Below are 18,732 nucleotides of genomic sequence, written 5' to 3'. Positions count from 1 at the left end.
GAGTCATACATACCCAGAGTTACCTCACAGAAGAGGAAACTCATATATATATATATATATATATATATATATATATGTATATATATACTGTATATATATATATATATATATATATATATATATACTGTATATATATATATATGTATATATATACTGTATATATATATATATATATATATATATATATATATATATATATATATATATATATATATATCAATTGTGCAACATGGTGACGTTGACCTATTTTCTTTACCTTTGGTGAGAATGAGGTTTCTGTGGTCTGTTCTAAGTAAAAACAGAAGAAGGAGAAAAAACGAGCACAGCGACCGCAAGAGAAGACTGAGACACAGATGTCGCAATGTCACAGTGCCGTGACATTATTGCTGAATACTTTTGAATCAGATAAATGTAAACTGAAAGAAAGAAAAAGAAAGACAGGATAACTTTTCATAAATTTGCTTTATGACGGCTGCATAAGTTGTTTGAGGGCCTGCAGGAGGAATAATCACAATACAAAAATGAACAAATATAGAAGCACATTGAAGGATTTCTCTCCTTCTTTTATCTAAAGTTCTCTCGTGAAGTCTCAATTTCAGATGAACCATAAAAAAACAGGCGTTGTAAATGAGGTTGCTTTATAGTTTGACTTTTTATGTGAAAAAGTCATGTTTTGTGAGCAATACTGAGATAAATCCTAATTTTAAGCATACGCACACTAACGCACCTAAGCAAATTTGTAGAAGCAAGAAAGAAAAAAAAACACCTTGTGGCTTCCAGCTATATCGTCAGTCAGTCTTTATCATTTACTAACTGGCGTGTGGATACTGATGCAAGTGAGCTTAAAGGAAATACACACACACAAAAAAGGATTTTATCCATAAAAGTCAAATCCAATTTTGACCGTGAGGCTGACGCACTTTCAAATGTACATTTCGCACCATTAAAATGTTTAGATGTCAGGCCTATTCATGGTATTTTCAATCCATTTGAGTTGCCTCTTTGTGAGAAAAGAGTACACTCCAGGTTCCACCGGGTCGCCACACTTGCCTCCGAAAGACGTGACGCCGACCAGCACGCCGCTGCAGAGCAGTGGCCCTCCTGAATCTCCCTGTGGTCAGAAACATGCAAACCTCAGCTTTCAACAGGTCCAACAGAACAGGAGTCTATCATTTACTGGTCCAGGGATTAATTAAAGGAGGATCTTTAACACTACTTCGTGCATTATTACTTCGGCATAAGCACACGAAATTGTGTATGTATGCATTCTTGTGTTTTCATGTGTGTATAACTCTTTCTAATGTAATGCGCATTGAGCTCACAGGTGCACTTCATAAATAAATATGTAGATTTGTCTGTACTCACCTGACAGGTGTCTGTCTTCTGTTTGCCTTTTGAGCCGGCACACACCATGTTTTGGGTGATGACTGGATTGCGTTTGTATCGGGCGTTGCACTTCACTCTGTCGACCACAGTCACATTCACAGACCTCAGCACGTCGGACATTTTAGGTTTCGCCTCGTTTTCGTTTGTTTCTCCCCAACCGGCCACCAGACAGCTGGTGCCAGCGGCTGGATCTTGAATGGTTTTCTGCAGACTGAGACACCGCACTGTCTTGGTTTGTTGAACGGGTTTGTCAAGCTGGAATAAAACAAAAAATAAAGCATCTTACGTTACTGTTGAAGTAACTGATAGGTCGATAGGTTACTGGATGGACACAGGACTCAGATCTACAGTCGAAATAAAAGTAACGACACAGAATCTATTAAGGTCAGAAGTTAAAACAAGATTAGAAAATACAAAGGCTCAAACAAGAGAGAGTATATTGTTGAGACAATAATGAATATCAAATATAATCATACATATATTTCCTGTTCAAATTGCTCTTTGGCTTCACTGATACAGTAAGCATTGCATAATGAACCATGGTGTGCAATGTACAATGTACATCCATACAGTTACAGATTTTACCTTGATCAACATGAGGTCATTGTCCTTGGCAACGCCATCATACCCTGGATGAGGAAACGCCCTCGCCACCCTGCGGACTTGCGTCGATTTCTTCTCCGTTTTTCTGATGGAGTGCGCTCCCAAAACCACTTCTGCAATGCTGCAAGAGCAAAAATACAACACGATGTTGGATTGAGTAAATTTATGTTATGGATAAGGTTAATAGACCAGCAGTGTGAAAAATGATATCACATAATATACGACTGGCAACAAAACATGAGAGGCTCAGATCAACTCATATCGTTATGAAAAAGCGATGCCAATAAGTTTTCAAGCATTCGTGAAACTTCAACTACAATATGAGTCTTGAGACTCAAGCCAATGCAGGATCAGAGCAGAGTGACTTTTCTAATAACAATAATAATACATTAATAACAATAAATAGTGTGTGATATGAGTGCGTGCATGCATCAGGTTCCTACTTAGTGCAGTGACCTGCAGTCAGCACCCATTGTGGATGGATCAATGTGCCTCCACATTCTGGTTTCAGCCAGGCCATGTAGGGCAGGGAGTGCGGGGTCACTTCTTTTCCCCCGATAATCTTGGAGCCATGACCTCGGAGAAAACGCACAGTCACATAATCAACGTCTTCAAACCATTGACACGCCAACATCACACACGAAAAGTAACTCACTTGAGTCGACCATGAGGTGAACCACACAAGACACGAGAAGAGTGAAATCCTTCATGCTGAACATGTCTTCGTCTCTGGTCGTCTGGTGAAAGCATTGACATCCCCCTTCTTGCACACTCCTTTTATGCATCGGGTCAAAGGGCGTGGTCTAACAGACCGAGGAAATACTGAGACATGCAACTATTTTGACAGCATTATCACACTTCATTCAGAGATGTGGATGATGTTTGGATTTATACATGGAGCAGTCAAATAGCTCAAAGAAGAAGACTTCTAATTCTGGAATGTCATTTAATAAGAGAAAGTAAGACTGCTTGAGAAAAGTTGAACTGTCCAATGAAACCTGATAGAAGTCAAAGCTTCAGTGAAGATCACAATCATTACCACATCCGCATTTTCAAAAGTCTCAAGATAAATGACCGTGTTTTTAGCAACATCTTTGAAATCAATGCATTAATATACTTCAGTGAATAATTGGACGAGCAAAGGTTGTTGTCAGAGTGACAAATGTAAATGTGTGATTAATGTTGTTGTTATTCCTAGCCTGGTTAGGTTTTTGCACAAAATGTAATATATTTATCGGGTTAAAAATACTCACATGTTTTATGCAATGTTACAAAGTTCCACAATTTTACACATTATTTTATGTGGAATATAATATAGCAACATGCAATATATGTGGTCAAAGTTTTAGATAAAGATAAAGCAGCTCCTGGAAAACAAACAGCTGTCACTGCTTTCAAGTCCTGTGCTTTCTTCCCAAAATCACAATTTTTACAGGTTTCTATCATTGCTTATTTATTTATTCATTTGTTTATTTATTTTTATTTATATTTATATTTATATTTATATTTATATTTATATTTATATTTATATTTATATTTATATTTATATTTATATTTATTTATAAATAATCCCAAATATTCAAAAACTCACACATAGGTGGTTTTAATGCAAATACACTGTAATCATGGATTCCTAAAAATTAAAGATGTAATATATTTACTAATTAATTCTTTCAAATGCTGTAGAGTTCTTCAGTACGGCACTGCTTGTCTTCCTCAAAAAGTCCTTATGGCTGATCCTATGTTCAAGTGAAGCATCGGTTTGTAGGAGGAAGATGCTCTATATGTTAAATATTAATAGTTCTCGAAATTGATGTTCATAAATCGAGGTGAGGAACAACAACAACAAGACTCCTGAGATAAACTACCAACATGGAGACACCAGCAGAAAATAAAGGTGAGGAATATTGATGTGAAAAAAGGGACTTATAGTCCAGATTAAAGGGTGTGTGACTTTGTCTGACCTAAGATTTTCAGCAATTCATGTTAATGTTAAAATGCCCGCCAGTTTAATATATGGGAGGGTAAGTCACCCACATGGTTTGACCAAGAAACTCAAGAATTTAAACCTTCAATGGTATGTTAAAAAGTATTATTTAAAGTGTTTTATACAAGCCCTTACTTTTGAGAGAGAAAAATTATGGAACATGTTCATCCTTTATAACACTTTGACCAAATTAAGGAGGCACCCTCAGACACAAAACGAACACACAAAGACTACATTCACTCATATTCTTATTCACTTTATTTAGAGTCGCCATTTCTCCTAATGCTTATATCTTCTGATAAGACATAAACATTAGGATAAGACTGTTATCCAAGTATCTTGGGTTTAACCTGTAAGCAAGCAAACTCTATTCAAGAAGGCCGACCGTAGCCCCGGTACTAACCTTTGACTAGCCATTAACACAACTGTTAGTGAAGCCACAGATGAAAACAGTTACGTCAGCCTCCTACACCTGCAGTTCAAGCAAAGGTAAGCTGGCAATGTTAATATTTTTAGCAACCAAAACATGATTCACCCACACACAGATTCCATGCATGATAAAAAAAAAATCACTTTGGTAGCAAACAGGGCAGTGGAAGCAGAGAAGATAATTAAAAACAAAGGTTTATCATATTTCAGATGACTTCATTGTGTTTTTGATCCAGTTGACTTGTTTTTCTGTGAGAAGAGAGTACACTCCAGGCTTTTCTATCAGCCCACAGCTCTTTCCAAATGAGGTGATTCCAACCAGGATACCGTTGCACAGCAGGGGTCCCCCCGAATCCCCCTACAGAGAGATCAAACACTCAACGGTCATTTCCCAGCATTCAACAGCTGAGCTAATCACATACAGCTGTTATGTGCACCTACCTGGCAGGTGTCAGTTTGTTTTGTACCGTCTGAACCGGCACATATCATGCTGCTGCTGATGACAGGCCTGAGGTTGTAATATTTAGGAGAATTGCACTTGGCTCTGTCGATCACAGTCACGTTGACTGACCTCAGGACGTCTGACATTTGCTTGGCGATCTTCTTTATTGTTCCCCACCCAGCTACCAGACAGCTGCTGCCAGCGGCTGGCTCCTGGATTGGACTGAGCTTGAGACGGTTTACAGCCTTGGTTGATTTCACTGGTTTATCAAGCTGGAATTTAAAAGAAAAATGATAAAATTTGATGTAAATAAAATGTATAGAAATATATACGCAAGTGATGACAGACAAAATGAGACAGAATTCTAAAACAAGGATCCAAGTTTGATCATTTCCGTATTAACCAGTGTCCTTCACTAATTGTTCATGTTATTAACCCTGTAGTGGCTAGTACCTAACATCGAGGATAAGAAATAACTGTTTTAACTATGTTTGTGGTCAGAAAAGAAATGTTGGACTTTCTTTCACACAGATAACTACTCAGTCACCTATTTAAGGGGGCAAAACAGGATGACACAGGGAAGGACTTCAACCCAAACTGTACTATGTATGTAAACGTACACTGCTGCTTTTAAGGAAATGAAAACGCAGGTTTATTCATCACAGGAAACCAGTAAGAAGCTGACTGTGTAGCCTCTTGGATTCTGTAATAACTACCAAAAATAGCAATGTGAATTTACCTTAAGCAGCATGAGGTCGTTGAGATTGTCCTTTGCGTCATAACAGGGATGAGGAACCTGTTTCTTCACCTTTCTGACCTGTCTGAATTGATCTTTTGATTTGATGGAGTGCACCCCCAGCAGCACTTTCTTAATGCTGAAAAGAAAACCAAAAAAAAAAAATCCACTGATTACAGATTAAAGTGACTTAAAGTCCGACAAAGTGAGTAAAGAGGTATTATTTTAATATCTTCTTGTGTGGTTCTCAATAAAACATATTGCACATATGAAAATGAGAAACTAAACTGAAGGAGTGTCACTCCCTGTGGTTTTTGTGGGTTTTTTGAACAAAGAGACTTGTGCAGAATCAACTTCAAGTGTTCTTCCTCCTTTGCATCAATGTGGTCATGCTTCACTTTACAAGCACATTTTGGAGTGATAATATCGCTTGGGATCATTGTTGGTCTTGTTTGAATGATGTTTGCTCTTTTATACATGTGTATTACGTTACAAAAACGATCTTATCAACTAGTCTTCTACCTAAGAAAAACCACAATATATTAGTGCCGGCTTTAAATTATTTTCAGAGACCAACCATTTTTGTCCTTTAATGCTGACAGGGTGGTATTTCCTAGCCAGGATTTAGGATAAACACAGTGCAGTATTTTTCACTCAAATTCAAGATACACTGTTGGGTTTTAAGAGGAAACATTTGGTTAAATTAATGTTCCAGGTTCCTACCCTTCACAGTGGGCAGCGGTCAGGACCCATTTGGGATCAATCAGAATCCCTCCACATGCTGGTTCCTTGGTTTCCAGCAGAGCCATGAAGGGCAGTGAGTGTGGCTTCACTTCATTCCCTCCAATAATCTCAAACCCATGACCTGAGACAAATGACATCATGTGAAATACAGATAACTTGGTCAACGTATAGTTTATGAAAAGAAACCAGATTGTTGAGAAGAAGAAAGAAATGACTCACTTGATTGGACAATAAGGAGACTCAAAAATGAAAAAACCGTGAAGTCCTTCAGGTGGAGCATCTCTTCTTCTTTGATGTGAGGATGAATACAATGAAATGCATCGTAATGCGCACCCCTGGTTTTTATGTGGTAGGCTCAAAGGATGTGGTCTGACTATTGTGATGCATGAGTCAGCAGAACGAATGCAAGCATTTCTTGAGAACTGAGGCAAGCTGTGACCGATTTGGTGCCTGTGGAAACATTTACCAGCAGTCGTGACCATTTTTGTCAGCGGGTGCGCTGAGGAGGATTTCTGTACGTGACACAGCTGGCGTCACCACCATGTGAAGACATTCAGGGTGGGAAGAGTGTGAAGCAGCTCGGACCTTCTCAGCTTCATTGATGAGCATTTCTAGCAAAGTGGTGTTAGATTTAGAGGAAATCATGCAAAGCGAAACACTTGCTGGCTTATGTAAGCCTGCTCCTGCGATGGGGTAACTCTCATTCATCATTACATGGCAGAAGTGTTGACTTGTGCTTGTTTTCTACATGACTTGGTCATAAATGTGATCTGACCAGCTTTTAAACTACAAGCAGAGTCCAGTCAGTCAAACAACACAAGAGATCACACCTGTCAGAAGAGCTTGCATTGTCATTTATGCTTTAGGTGCTGTGGGTGAAATCTATCAATGTAAATAAGCACAAAAAGCTTAACTGGACGAAGGACGTCTTTCTTTCTTTCTTTTTGAGTGGATTTGAATGGTATGGACGAGCTGGAATCAGCAGATGGCGCTAGTGCAACTTCATGGACACCAACTGGTTGAATCCAAGTGAAGAAGAAGAAGAAGAAGAAGAAGAAGAAGAAGAAGAAGAAGAAGAAGAAGAAGAAGAAGAAGAAGAAGAAGAAGAAGAAGAAGAAGATTCTTGATTGGACTGAATACCTGAGCAAACACAATAAACTCTCCAACTACAGATTTAACCAATCTGACCTTATTTCACTCATAATATCCCAAATGTTCAGATTTGAAAATAAGACCAGAGTAATTTTTTTTTTACATCCAAGCAAACGTTTATTATATTTCAGATGACTTCATTGTCTTTTTGATCCACTTGACTTGTTTTTCTGTGAGAAGAGAGTACACTCCAGGCTTTTCTATCAGCCCACAGTACTTTCCAAATGAGGTGATTCCAACCAGCACACCGTTGCACAGCAGGGGTCCCCCCGAATCCCCCTACAGAGAGATCAAACACTCAACGGTCATTTCCCAGCATTCAACAGCTGAATTAATCACATACAGCTCTTATGTGCACCTACCTGGCAGGTGTCAGTTAGTTTTGTACCGTCTGAACCGGCACATATCATGCTGCTGCTGATGACAGGCTTGAGGTTGTAATATTTAGGAGAATTGCACTTGGCTCTGTCGATCACAGTCACGTTGACTGACCTCAGGACGTCTGACATTTGCTTGGCGATGTTCTTTATTCTTCCCCACCCAGCTACCAGACAGCTGCTGCCAGCGGCCGGCTCCTGGATTGGACTGAGCTTGAGACGGTTTACAGCCTTGGTTGATTTCACTGGTTTATCAAGCTGGAATTTAAAACAAACAAAGTTACAGATTCTGACTGTGTAGACCTTCTTCAATATTTGATAGATATATATCTGCATATGATCACAGACAAAAAAAGATAGCTGCCTAAGACATTGATCCAATATGGAGTTACCCACATAATGTATATAATTACTTCCATACATAAACTTTTCTTTAACTGAAATTGTATTTGTCATATTTGTGTATTTTACTTAAATGTTAAAATTTTAAATATTCCAAAACAACTGTGTGTGTGTGTGTGTGTGGTCATAAATAATGTTTATTTACATTCTTTCACATAGTAAAAATAATGGCTAATGATATTGCCTTGTCAGGCACAACATCAGAGTCCTATTTCAGTGATTGTGTCTGTCAGACGCCCTTTACCTGTTCCTCTACCTGTTTCCAAACTTCTGAACCTGCCTGGTTCTCAAATGCTGTTAAACCCATATCTTCGGTGGAGTTATGTTGGGTCTTTGATCAGGAACCAAGTCAAATATGCTCACAAAGAGTCCCAGATAATATAAAAATCACATGTCAGAGCAGCAGTTTGTCTAATCTTCCCACAACATGTCAAAATGCAAGTGTGGCTTTTCAGAGGAACTAAAGAAAAGAGCATTTTGCTTTATTTTGACAAACCACAATTTTTGTCTGTTTGTGACAGACAATTGCAAGAAAATCCAAACAGCTGACCACATGTATTGACATTGAAATACATTAATGACAATTAATCACATTGTGTCACATGAGCATGAAGGGATTTGAAGAAAAAAAAGGTTCTAAGTTAATAACAATGAGAGAACATCACTTTTCTGACAAAAGCAGACTCGTCTCATGTGGTACAAAGATGATACAACAGGATTGTGACAGCTTTTTAAGAGTCTTAAAATGTTCTTTATAGGCAGTAATTAAATTGTTGAAATTCCCAATTTCCAGATATTTGATCAACACATTAAAAACGGATGTCTTTCAAAAAAATAACACCCAAATATACTAAGCACAGGAAACCGGTGAGAAGCACACAAGCAATGTGGCCTCTCACTCTGGTTTCACTCAGCGTTGTGAGGTTTTGATCTTGTTGCATCTGGACATTTCAGGGGTTTCTAATCTAATCGAGATCTCTTTTAAGCATTCGACACTGATCACCACATTGCATGTCAGACACTTTCTGACATCGGTTTGTCAGGCCAAGCTGTGGACTGGTTTGTTGATGATCTCTCATGTTGTTTACAATGTGTCAACCATAGTGGTCTCTCAACCACATATTGCAACATTTCTGAAGGCGTACCTCAAGGCTCAGTTTTAGGACAACTCTCTTCACTATTTAGAGTAATGATGTGATTCAGGATGTTTCTGATGCATGGTTATATTTCTATGCTGATAACATGCTTGTAAGATCTCACACTGACAGCATTGTGCTGGTCTTTAAAGCTCTACAGTCCTTATTTACTGTTATTCGGTCCCAGAGGTACCATCTCAGACTGGTACTTAAGCTCAATAAAACAAAATGAATATTGTTCCCAAACAAAATAGAAGGTGGGAGCAGTTCTCCCTTCTTTAACATCTGTACAAGGTGTTGTTTTCTGTCCAAATCAAGTCTGTCTTGTAAAATAGTGTCTCTCAATAGGTCAACCTGTGTAAATACAGGTTGACAATAACAACAACAATAATAACAATGCAATGTGAATTTACCTTAAGCAGCATGAGGTCGTTGAGATTGTCCTTTGCGTCATAACAGGGATGAGGAACCTGTTTCTTCACCGTTCTGACCTGTCTGAATTGATCTTTTGATTTGATGGAGTGCACCCCCAGCAGCACTTTCTGAATGCTGAAAAGAAAACTCTGATTACAGACGTGTCTAAAGGCCTGACCAAATCATGCGTGTATCTCTGTTGCCTAGTAAAGAAAGACAAATCTGATCCATTGCACAGTGGTGGCGGTGTCAGTTTGCATGTTCTCCACATATATGCGTGGTTATCATTTTAATAGCTTGTTGTTGTGAATATGTGTCTGACTGTTCCTGTGTGTGTGGCTGTGCAGGGTGTGCCCTGCGTTTGGATGGAGTGGTTGTTATAAGATCAGGAAGTGACAATACTAAAAGTCAGAGAAGGTTACAAACCCTTTTCATTCTTGTAAGATGAGCATTGCCACTGTAAAATGAGCAAAGGTTTATAATTCACTCAGAGTGTCTGGGCTGAGATGAAACTATAATATTAATTTCAACCCCAGCAGACTTTCATTCATTTAGGATGAATCCTTGATTTACAGATATATAGTGACAAGTTCTGATTTGAGATGTTGGGACTCCTGTGCTCAGACGTGAATGAAGTTAATAAGCTCTGGAGTCATAGATCAAGAAGGAAATGACTTTTGGTGCTTTAGGTGTCACTTGTTTTGATCCCTGTGGTTTTTGTGGTTGATTGAAGCAAGAGACATCTGTGCAGAAACAAAGACAAGTGTTCTTCCTTCTTTGCACAGATATGTCCACCCTCCACTTTACAAGCGCACCTTGTTGTCCAAAAATATTGCTTGAGATCATTTTTGTTTGGCTGAAGTTTCTTCTAAGTAATTATTTCATTTGATTATCTGTGACCCACATGGTGCCACTGTTTAGTCTATTGGCAACAAAAACAATTAAATCAAATTGAATAGATTTAAATCAGAAAGGCTAGTTTAGTTTTCTACCTAAGAAAAACCACAATATATTAGTGCCGGCTTTAAATTATTTTCAGAGACCAACCATTTTTGTCCTTTAATGCTGACAGGGTGGTATTTCCTAGCCAGGATTTAGGATAAACACAGTGCAGTATTTTTCACTCAAATTCAAGATACACTTTTTTAAGAGGAAACATTTGGTTAAATTAATGTTCCAGGTTCCTACCCAGCACAGTGGGCAGCGGTCAGGACCCATTTGGGATCAATCAGAATCCCTCCACATGCTGGTTCCTTGGTTTCCAGCAGAGCCATGAAGGGCAGTGAGTGTGGCTTGACTTCTTTCCCTCCAATAATCTCAAACCCATGACCTGAGACAAATGACATCATGTGAAATCCAGATAACTTGGTCAACGTATAGTTTATGAAAAGAAACCGTATTGTTGAGAAGAAGAAAGAAATGACTCACTTGATTGGACAATAAGGAGACTCAAAAATGAACAAACCGTGAAGTCCTTCAGGTGGAGCATCTCTTCTTCTTTGATGTGAGGATGAATACAATGAAATGCATCGTAATGCGCACCCCTGGTTTTTATGTCTTAGACGTAAAGGATGTGGTCTTATTATTGTGATGCACGAGTCAGCAAAACGAATGCAAGCATGACATGAGAACTGAGGCAAGCTGTGACCTTTTCGGTGCCTGTGGAAACATTTACCAGCAGTCGTGACCATTTTCTTCAGTGGCTGCGCTGGGGAGGGTTTCTGTACGTGACACAGCTGGCGTCACCACCATCTGAAGACATTCAGGGTGGGATCAGTGTGAAGCAGCTCGGACCCGCTCATCTTGATTCTGCAGTGCGCCGTCACTATGCTTGTGTCTGTTGTGTCTGGCCTGCAGTCTTCCCCACCATGTGTTCCAACTCACAACCACATGGTGATCATTTGAAAGTTCTGCAGCTCTCTTCACCTGACTGTCCACAACATACGGGTCACAGTTAATGTGAAACAACAACAAAATGGATCATCAACCCGAGTCCCCAAGGAGCTCTGGTACCAAGTGCACTTATGAGGATCCTTATGTTTGAATGTGGGATTTGTTTTGGACATTCCATGATGGACTGACTAAGTGACTAAGCCATGTTTGACTCAAGTCAAACATGTGTTTATCAAATATCTGGAAATTGGGAATTTAAACAATTTAATTAGTGCCTATAAAGAACATTTTAAGACTCTTAAAAAGCTGTCACAATCCTGTTGTATCATCTTTGTACCACATGATACGAGTCTGCTTTTGTCAGAAAAGTGATGTTCTCTCATTGTTATTAACTTAGAACAGTCTGTTTGCATAGTAACATGAAAACACTAAATCTGATCATGTGTTTATTTGCCTTATAAAGGGTAAAAGAGAAAAAAGAAAACTCATTAAACCATTGTTTTCTAAAGTTTATTCAATGCAAAATGTTCATCCCTGTACATCTCTGTTGAACACGGAAAGCACCATGTTTTTTCATCTTTTAAATGTACCACAGATCCTAAAACATTTTACGTAAATGTTTGAGTAAAAGTTACATGTTTGAGAACATCAAAATCTGTGGTTGTTTTATTTGGGTAGGACATTTTCATTGCTAAAATAGTCACTGCTGTGAATCCCAAACGTTCAACCATCAAAGGACTATGTGACATTTCAGGCGAGAGTCACTACCTTCATGTTTAGCAACGATTATGAAAGTATAAAGTTTCGGTCAAGAAAAGTACAAAAAGTATAAAAATTAATTATAAATGTGCAAAGTAAAATCACTTTTGCGGCTTCTTCATTATGAGAACACTTAAAGTACCCAGATCAAACATCCACAGAGCTGATCAAACCAGCTCAATGTGTACTGGGTTTAGAGCATATGTTGAGTTTTTGTTTACAATCTGATAACTGGCAACGAGAACATGCTAGTGGAAACAACTGCTTCAGGTTGGATCAGCAGCTAAACCAGCATCAGACGCCAAACAGCAGGATAAACCATCAAATAACATATGCTGGTCTGTGCTGCTGTATCCAACACGACATTCACATTAACATTCTCCAGTCAAGGAAATAAGAGTAAAACTAAAACAGCATTTTGGCAACTTGTTCTTGCAGTTCATTCATTCCACGTATGAAAAAACATGGAGGCTTCATTCATTCTTAGATGCAGTCATAACGAGTTGCAATTCAGCCATTTCTGGATGAAAAAGGCAGTTACATTTGTAAAAAAAAAGGGCATCATAAGATTATCGTGTCAATACTTTTATATATAAATCTTCATCTGAAAAGTGACAATCTGATCATCCATGTGACACTTCACTGCTTCATGACACGGCTACAAAAATAGATATGGCCCAAATGACTAGAAAAGAAACTCAAGCACTCTCAGGCAGTTCTAGTAAAACATGTAAATATGACACATAAGGTCCAAGCGCTATACTGCCATGAATAATGCCTCAGAGGCTGTGGGCGAGAACGAGCAACGTAAATATGCACTATAGCTTAATTGGACTGGATCCCTGAGCTAATCCATTACATCTTCCGACACTGCTTTAACCAATCGTATTAGCTCATTCGACTTTGACTGTCTAAAGTACCAGCATCACCACTATGTGGTTTTATGCCTCCGCCAATAAAAGTTAACCTTCCTCTAGTTTAACAAAAACAATAAATAGAGACGCTTTAACAAAAATTGGGGAGGCTGGAAACATGGGTGGTACAGAAGCATCAAACACCCATAAATACTCAAATTCATACTGGTTGTAAATTTCAGGAGCAACAACTGAGCCTGTCATTTGAACATCAAACGTGACACTGGAAACCTTTGACAAAAGCATCATATATCGTCAAACTGGAAAATTTAAAGTACAACAATAATAATAATAATAATTTAAAAAAAACAATAACACACAAATAGCAGCAATTTTCAACCGTATCTCCAAACATCCTTCAAAGCTTCAAGTAGCACTGTCACTCTGTTGCCTCAGCTCACAGGATGAATGGATGAAGAATGAAGCAGTGAAGCTCGACCAACACGAGCACATGGATAATCTTTATACGTTCACGTCAGATCAAATTGATCAGATCCTCAAACATTCGTTTTCATTAAGCTGATCAATATGTTCAGTTTAGTATTTTCCATCTTTTCAGCCCTCTTTTATCTGGAATATAATCACCAAGTGCAAGATAGGTATTGTTTACCTTTACGAACATCTTAAACAAGGTTTAAATTTTTTTTTTAAATGTACACACTGCACTCCGGTCACAAAGGCGAGTCGGGGGTAGTACAGATCAGGACATTAACATGTTTTCCATCTTTTTATCTGATTGCTTGAGCCATGAAAGATCCACAGCTACTCTTCTTAGATCAAACGGGATGTATTGTTTCATTGTTTTTTGTTTTGTTTTGTCAATTAAAATTTAAATGTTTCTCTTTTCCTTTCTTTCTTTTTCATTACATTTGTATGTTCAAAATAAAATTTCACTCATTCTTCAGTGATGAGCACTGGAGAGTCGTCCTGATGTGGCTCCTGGCAGACGTCTGCATCTGGAAAAGCATTATTATATTAGGAGAATTTGACAATATATGTGTTGTTTTTTGTTTATAGATCTCAAGAAATCAACTTGCCTCTTTTGAATATCTTATAGAGAACCCACACAGGAGGAGCCACAGAGACGAGCTTGAGCAGTTTTAAGAAGAGGCAGAGGATTTTGTTGGGCTCATGAGGGTGACCTTATCGGGAGAAACACACACAAAGAGGTTAACATGAGTTCCAAAACCGTAATCATCAGTTTCATCTGTGTCATTAATTACCAGCCGATCAGACATAGTCGAGATGTGGATGGAAATAATCCCCTTGTGCGTGCGTGCGTGCGTGCGTGCGTGCGCGCGCGCGTGGGTGTGTGTGTGTGTGTGTGTGTGTGTGTGTGTGTGTGTTTTCTCCAAAAACTCTGGTTTCTTCAAAAAGTCCAAAAACAGGTTTGAGGTTAATTGTCCATTTGTGTGTGTGATCGTCTGTCTCCCATGTGTCTGCCTGTGATTAATAGGCGTCAGTTAAAACTGTAACGTCTTGACAGATCACCTCCTGGAGTTCCTTTTTTAAAAACAGGCCAAATTCAGATTTTTTTTGCTGTCACGTTCAAATATATTTGATAGCCTTCTCCAGCAACACATCCAGCTCTTCATCCATTTGGAAAACACAAAGCAAATGCACACGGTGGCATTCCAGCACATCGTTCTTATTGTCATTGAAAGACCTGCAAAGCTCCAACGATCTGAAAGCGCAATTTATTTGCATGCATGTTAACACACGTCATGCAGGACCTTTGCTCAAGCAGCATAAAATATGGATGTATCGCTGATATTTCTCACTTGTGGGACTAATAAAGGTTTGTCTGATATAATATTATGTGTCTCGATGTGTCTGTATAGAAGCCGAGCAAACAGAATCATTCCCACCTGTTTTGACTTCTAAAGTTGTGGGGCCGTCTTGAAGAATGACTTCTTCACCAGTGCGGTTGTCAGGCCGAAAAACAAAAGCAGCGATCGACAAAAAGTACTCTGTAGCTGATGTCAGGTTGGAGATGTTGACGTTCATATGAGCAGAGCCGGCAGTGTGGAAGTAAAGAAGCGTTTCACACGTGCTGGTGCAGAGCGTCACGTTGTAGCTGTGTGGCGTCGTCTGCATAAAGGTGGAAACGTTCCAGCTGAGGCTCAAATTATCTGCACCCACTGAGTTTACCGTCACGGACTGTGGGGAAACGGGACCTGCCGGGTAAACAAATCAGAGAAGTGACATCAGTGTTTTGGAGATCAGAACCAAGAGCTCACAGAGGTAAGGCCGACACATCAGGAAATTGTTTTAGGATTTAGTTCTTCAGAAAGTCTTTGAGTGAGAGATTTAGGTAGATCGCAGAAAGATGGAAGGGGAGATTGGTTTAAATATAGTTCATTAAAAAATGAATAAAAAAATCCAAGTTGTGAACTCAAGAATGAAATCTGTAAGCTTCCTCTTATGGCTGTCGGGGCTGTGAGAAGTTAGTCTATTAAAGACACAACAATCAAAACTAAAATTAAAAAAAAAAAATGTCAACAATTAAAAATAATTAATAAGGTGAATTAGTAAGTACAATAGATTGACTGACTGAAATCTGGAGCAATTAATGGACACATATTGATTATATGACCAACAGGGAGAGCAAATAATACTGGAGCTTGAAGTTGATTTATAGGTAATCGACTGGCTTTTGCATTTTTGAGCCTGTTAAGACTCTGAGTGACTGTTTAAAGATCAGACGTCAGAACTATATATATATATTTATATATATATATATATATAGAGAGAGAGAGAGAGAGAGAGCTAAGAATGGATATAAAACAAACCAATGACTGATGCAACTTTTTGTCAATCCTGCATTAGTTTTGTGATTTAGCTAAAAAGCTTAGAATTGGAAGTACGACCGGCCGTTTGAGGATGAACAGTTGTGTTTATATGGTGTCACCGAAGCAAGTTCAAACAGCCACACAGTTCACATCTGCCTTCTATATCACTCATTTAGTTCAGGAAACAAATAGGATGACGACTTATGACCTATTAGGAAGGTTTTACTTGGAGAATGATGGTCGTTTCTTATGTTGCTCCTCTTGGTTTTGATGATTTTACATCACAGCCTTCCAATTTTGCCGTTGTTGCATTTAATGTCTTCATTTTATATGAAACCCTTAATTACAAAATTCATGTTTTACTAAAAAAAATAAAGATGCATTTCTTGCATTTCAAACATTTGCCATGACTGTTTCTCAAAGATTACAGGGAAGAAATCATGCTGGGCAGCACCATTCTGTTTCTCCCAACAAGTTCTAGGTTTTGGATTGGGTTTTTTTCTCCTTGCGACCAATCATCTCTCTTTGTTTTCTTCCTGGTAAATTCTTTTGACAAGCCATTTTCTGTTTGAGCAATGAGCATCGGTGATGCAGCCCTGCCTACCTTGGCAGATGGACATGTGTGGCTCATCGCACAGACGAGGCAGCAGCTTCTGGTCTTCCTTCAACATGGCCTCCAGGCTGACACAGTGACCTTCAGGGTTACAGTTGTACCACTGCTTGTAGCCAAGTTCCTCGCCGTTCACCCACTTCCAGCTGTTGCCGAGACCCTGGCGCTGCAAACCCAGCCAAAAGCTTACTCTGTTTGAAGCGGTGGCCTTGCGTAGGGTGAAGTACTGCTCCTCTGTGCTCAGGACAGCGAGGTCCACATAGTGCCGCTGACAGAACTCCCGGGCTTTGTTCCACGACATTGGTCTTTGGACGAGGATGTATTCTGTTGTGATGCGGCCCACTGTCAGCTGCATGCTTACTGAATAGCAATGAGATAAAACAACAACACATATAAATTCATTAATCCACCAGCTGTAGATTGTTGTTTTTAACCAAGTCTTTAAATATTTGGTCCAAGATTTGATAACATATGTAGTTTATTTTTATTTTGAAGTGGTTTGAGTGACACCTGAGTATGTAAGTTTTTTTTTTACAGGAAGGAAAACTTTCTGGAGATTTCAAAATTGTCCCTGCATGATGTCAATGAGGAAGTTTGGCTGCAGGCCTAAAGTAAACGTTCCACATGAAATACTTTGCTGTAGATGGCCACTAAGATAGACGGATGCAAAAGGACATGGGAAACATATAGTGGACCGATATGCCATAAATTTAGATATAGTAAAAAATAAAGGCATTCAAAATACCAAGGAAGTGATGAAACCTACAGAGGAATTTAAATCGAACAAAAATAGATTTAAAACAACTACAAAGAGATTTAAATTAATTACAAACAGATGATTCAAAGAGTGGTTATGTGATACAGGTTTTTTTTATATATTTTAACTTTTGTATTGAATAACCTTTTTTTAGATTTATTAACTTTCACGTAATTATCCCAGATAAAAAATCTTTTATCTTTTAGCGCGACCATGGAACACAACACACTAACCTAAACACAGCATAACTGGGAACATGATACCACCTTTCTGTCGGCACTTTGCATTGCAATAGTATTTCTTCTAAAATGTCACTATCACAGCAACCTGTTTCATATAAGAAAAGAAGAATTGGCCTTAATTACCCAGCATTGCCAGCCACAGCAGAGTCTGTCGCACATGAGGAAGCATGCAGCATATTCCGTGTGTTTGCCAGTGAGCTAGAGAAACAGCCGCTCATCCACTCTCCTTCTTGTCTGACCGAAACGTCTCTGCCTTGATATTTATAACTTGGAGGAGAAAATGGGAGTGTCCACAGTGTTGGATGTTCGACCGTTCCAGGAAGTTTCACGGAGCTCTTTTCTAAAGTAATCATGCCATCGCGTTGGAAGAACCGGTTCACTCACTCGAATATCACTTTGCACCACACTGCCTGTATTTACATATATTGATGAATGTATTTGCAGGCTGTTTTAGTATAACCTTAACCTGTGGTGCATATAGTAACCACTTGATCATTACCTACTTTCTGATTCTGTTGTTGACGCACAAGCCAACCGATGGGGTGGCTTTGCAGGGCAAAGTGCCATGGATGCAAAAGAAGGTTTTGGGCTTTTATACAAGGTACTAAAAAATACTGTGAATTAACTCCACCCTGTAGGCTATTTTAAGAAATAGACTGCAGGGTCTGGTGAATGGTTAATGTTAAATTGTACTTTGGGACTTTGAAATCGGAAGCTGCTGACTTATTAAAAGAAACAATGCTTGGACATATTTGTGCCTAGAAAGAGAGGAATCACTAAACGTCAGTGACGTATCAGGCCCACTTGCTTCCTTTGGATTGCCTGGATTTGAAAGAAAGGGGTTTCATTTGAATCAAATCAGTTGTTTGGAAAAACTCTTCTGGTACGGCACACATCTGCAACATCTTCAACACGCCTGAGAAAACACCCGAGCATTTGTGTAGCCAGTTTATCAAA

The 18,732-nt window shown here is 38.9% G+C and overlaps 3 protein-coding genes across 5 annotated transcripts; all 3 read right to left on the bottom strand.

Annotated features, from left to right (window-relative positions):
* Positions 1–450: 450 nt before the first annotated feature.
* LOC308111579 (transmembrane protease serine 9-like) lies at positions 451–6,633 on the bottom strand. The gene is made up of 10 exons (XM_080466538.1): positions 6,547–6,633; positions 6,307–6,448; positions 5,587–5,722; positions 4,847–5,119; positions 4,608–4,763; positions 2,645–2,726; positions 2,433–2,565; positions 1,972–2,110; positions 1,366–1,641; positions 451–1,111 (listed from the first exon to the last, which is right to left on the bottom strand). The coding sequence occupies exons 1-10, from the start codon at positions 6,605–6,607 to the stop codon at positions 953–955; spliced, it is 1,557 nt and encodes a 518-aa protein (XP_080322664.1). The 5' UTR covers positions 6,608–6,633; the 3' UTR covers positions 451–952.
* Positions 6,634–7,579: 946 nt separating this feature from the next.
* Positions 7,580–11,474, bottom strand: LOC308112239 (granzyme A-like). Of its 2 annotated transcripts, XM_080467600.1 has the most exons (6): positions 11,237–11,328; positions 10,997–11,138; positions 9,808–9,943; positions 8,503–8,589; positions 7,842–8,114; positions 7,581–7,758 (listed from the first exon to the last, which is right to left on the bottom strand). In XM_080467600.1, the coding sequence occupies exons 1-6, from the start codon at positions 11,295–11,297 to the stop codon at positions 7,600–7,602; spliced, it is 858 nt and encodes a 285-aa protein (XP_080323726.1). In that variant the 5' UTR covers positions 11,298–11,328; the 3' UTR covers positions 7,581–7,599. The 2 variants fall into 2 exon arrangements, with proteins under 2 accessions (XP_080323727.1, XP_080323726.1); XM_080467601.1 differs by lacking the exon at positions 8,503–8,589 and having other exon boundaries at positions 7,580–7,758; positions 11,237–11,474.
* Positions 11,475–12,204: 730 nt separating this feature from the next.
* Positions 12,205–18,012, bottom strand: LOC308112280 (uncharacterized protein). 2 transcript variants are annotated; one of them, XM_080467686.1, is made up of 5 exons: positions 17,899–18,012; positions 16,771–17,136; positions 15,243–15,551; positions 14,412–14,516; positions 12,205–14,330 (listed from the first exon to the last, which is right to left on the bottom strand). In XM_080467686.1, exons 1-5 carry the CDS (start codon positions 17,942–17,944, stop codon positions 14,269–14,271), a joined length of 888 nt encoding a protein of 295 aa, XP_080323812.1. In that variant the 5' UTR covers positions 17,945–18,012; the 3' UTR covers positions 12,205–14,268. The 2 variants fall into 2 exon arrangements, with proteins under 2 accessions (XP_080323812.1, XP_080323813.1); XM_080467687.1 differs by having other exon boundaries at positions 14,164–14,324.
* Positions 18,013–18,732: the final 720 nt, after the last annotated feature.

This window comes from Lipophrys pholis, assembly GCF_963383615.2.
Source record: "Lipophrys pholis genome assembly, chromosome: 7".
Classification (NCBI taxonomy): domain Eukaryota; kingdom Metazoa; phylum Chordata; class Actinopteri; order Blenniiformes; family Blenniidae; genus Lipophrys; species Lipophrys pholis.
Note: the sequence above shows the minus strand (reverse complement) of the source record. Positions and strands in the feature narration are given on the sequence as shown.

What these genes read in the sequence shown, in the direction of transcription:
- LOC308111579 (XM_080466538.1), bottom strand. Translation starts at nt 6,607, where the DNA reads ATGCTCCACCTGAAGGACTTCACGGTTTTTTCATTTTTGAGTCTCCTT. An exon ending in ACGACCTCATGCTGCTTAAG is followed by an intron (nt 5,120 to 5,586) that starts GTAAATTCACAT and finishes TTTAAATTCCAG; the next exon opens with CTTGATAAACCAGTGAAATC. An exon ending in AGAAGACAGACACCTGTCAG is followed by an intron (nt 1,112 to 1,365) that starts GTGAGTACAGAC and finishes TTCTGACCACAG; the next exon opens with GGAGATTCAGGAGGGCCACT.
- LOC308112239 (XM_080467600.1), bottom strand. Translation starts at nt 11,297, where the DNA reads ATGCTCCACCTGAAGGACTTCACGGTTTGTTCATTTTTGAGTCTCCTT. An exon ending in ACGACCTCATGCTGCTTAAG is followed by an intron (nt 8,590 to 9,807) that starts GTAAATTCACAT and finishes TCCTGATCAAAG; the next exon opens with ACCCAACATAACTCCACCGA. An exon ending in GGAAACAGGTAGAGGAACAG is followed by an intron (nt 8,115 to 8,502) that starts GTAAAGGGCGTC and finishes TTTAAATTCCAG; the next exon opens with CTTGATAAACCAGTGAAATC.
- LOC308112280 (XM_080467686.1), bottom strand. Translation starts at nt 17,944, where the DNA reads ATGCTTCCTCATGTGCGACAGACTCTGCTGTGGCTGGCAATGCTGG. An exon ending in ACACATGTCCATCTGCCAAG is followed by an intron (nt 15,552 to 16,770) that starts GTAGGCAGGGCT and finishes TTTACCCGGCAG; the next exon opens with GTCCCGTTTCCCCACAGTCC. An exon ending in CTATAAGATATTCAAAAGAG is followed by an intron (nt 14,331 to 14,411) that starts GCAAGTTGATTT and finishes ATGCTTTTCCAG; the next exon opens with ATGCAGACGTCTGCCAGGAG.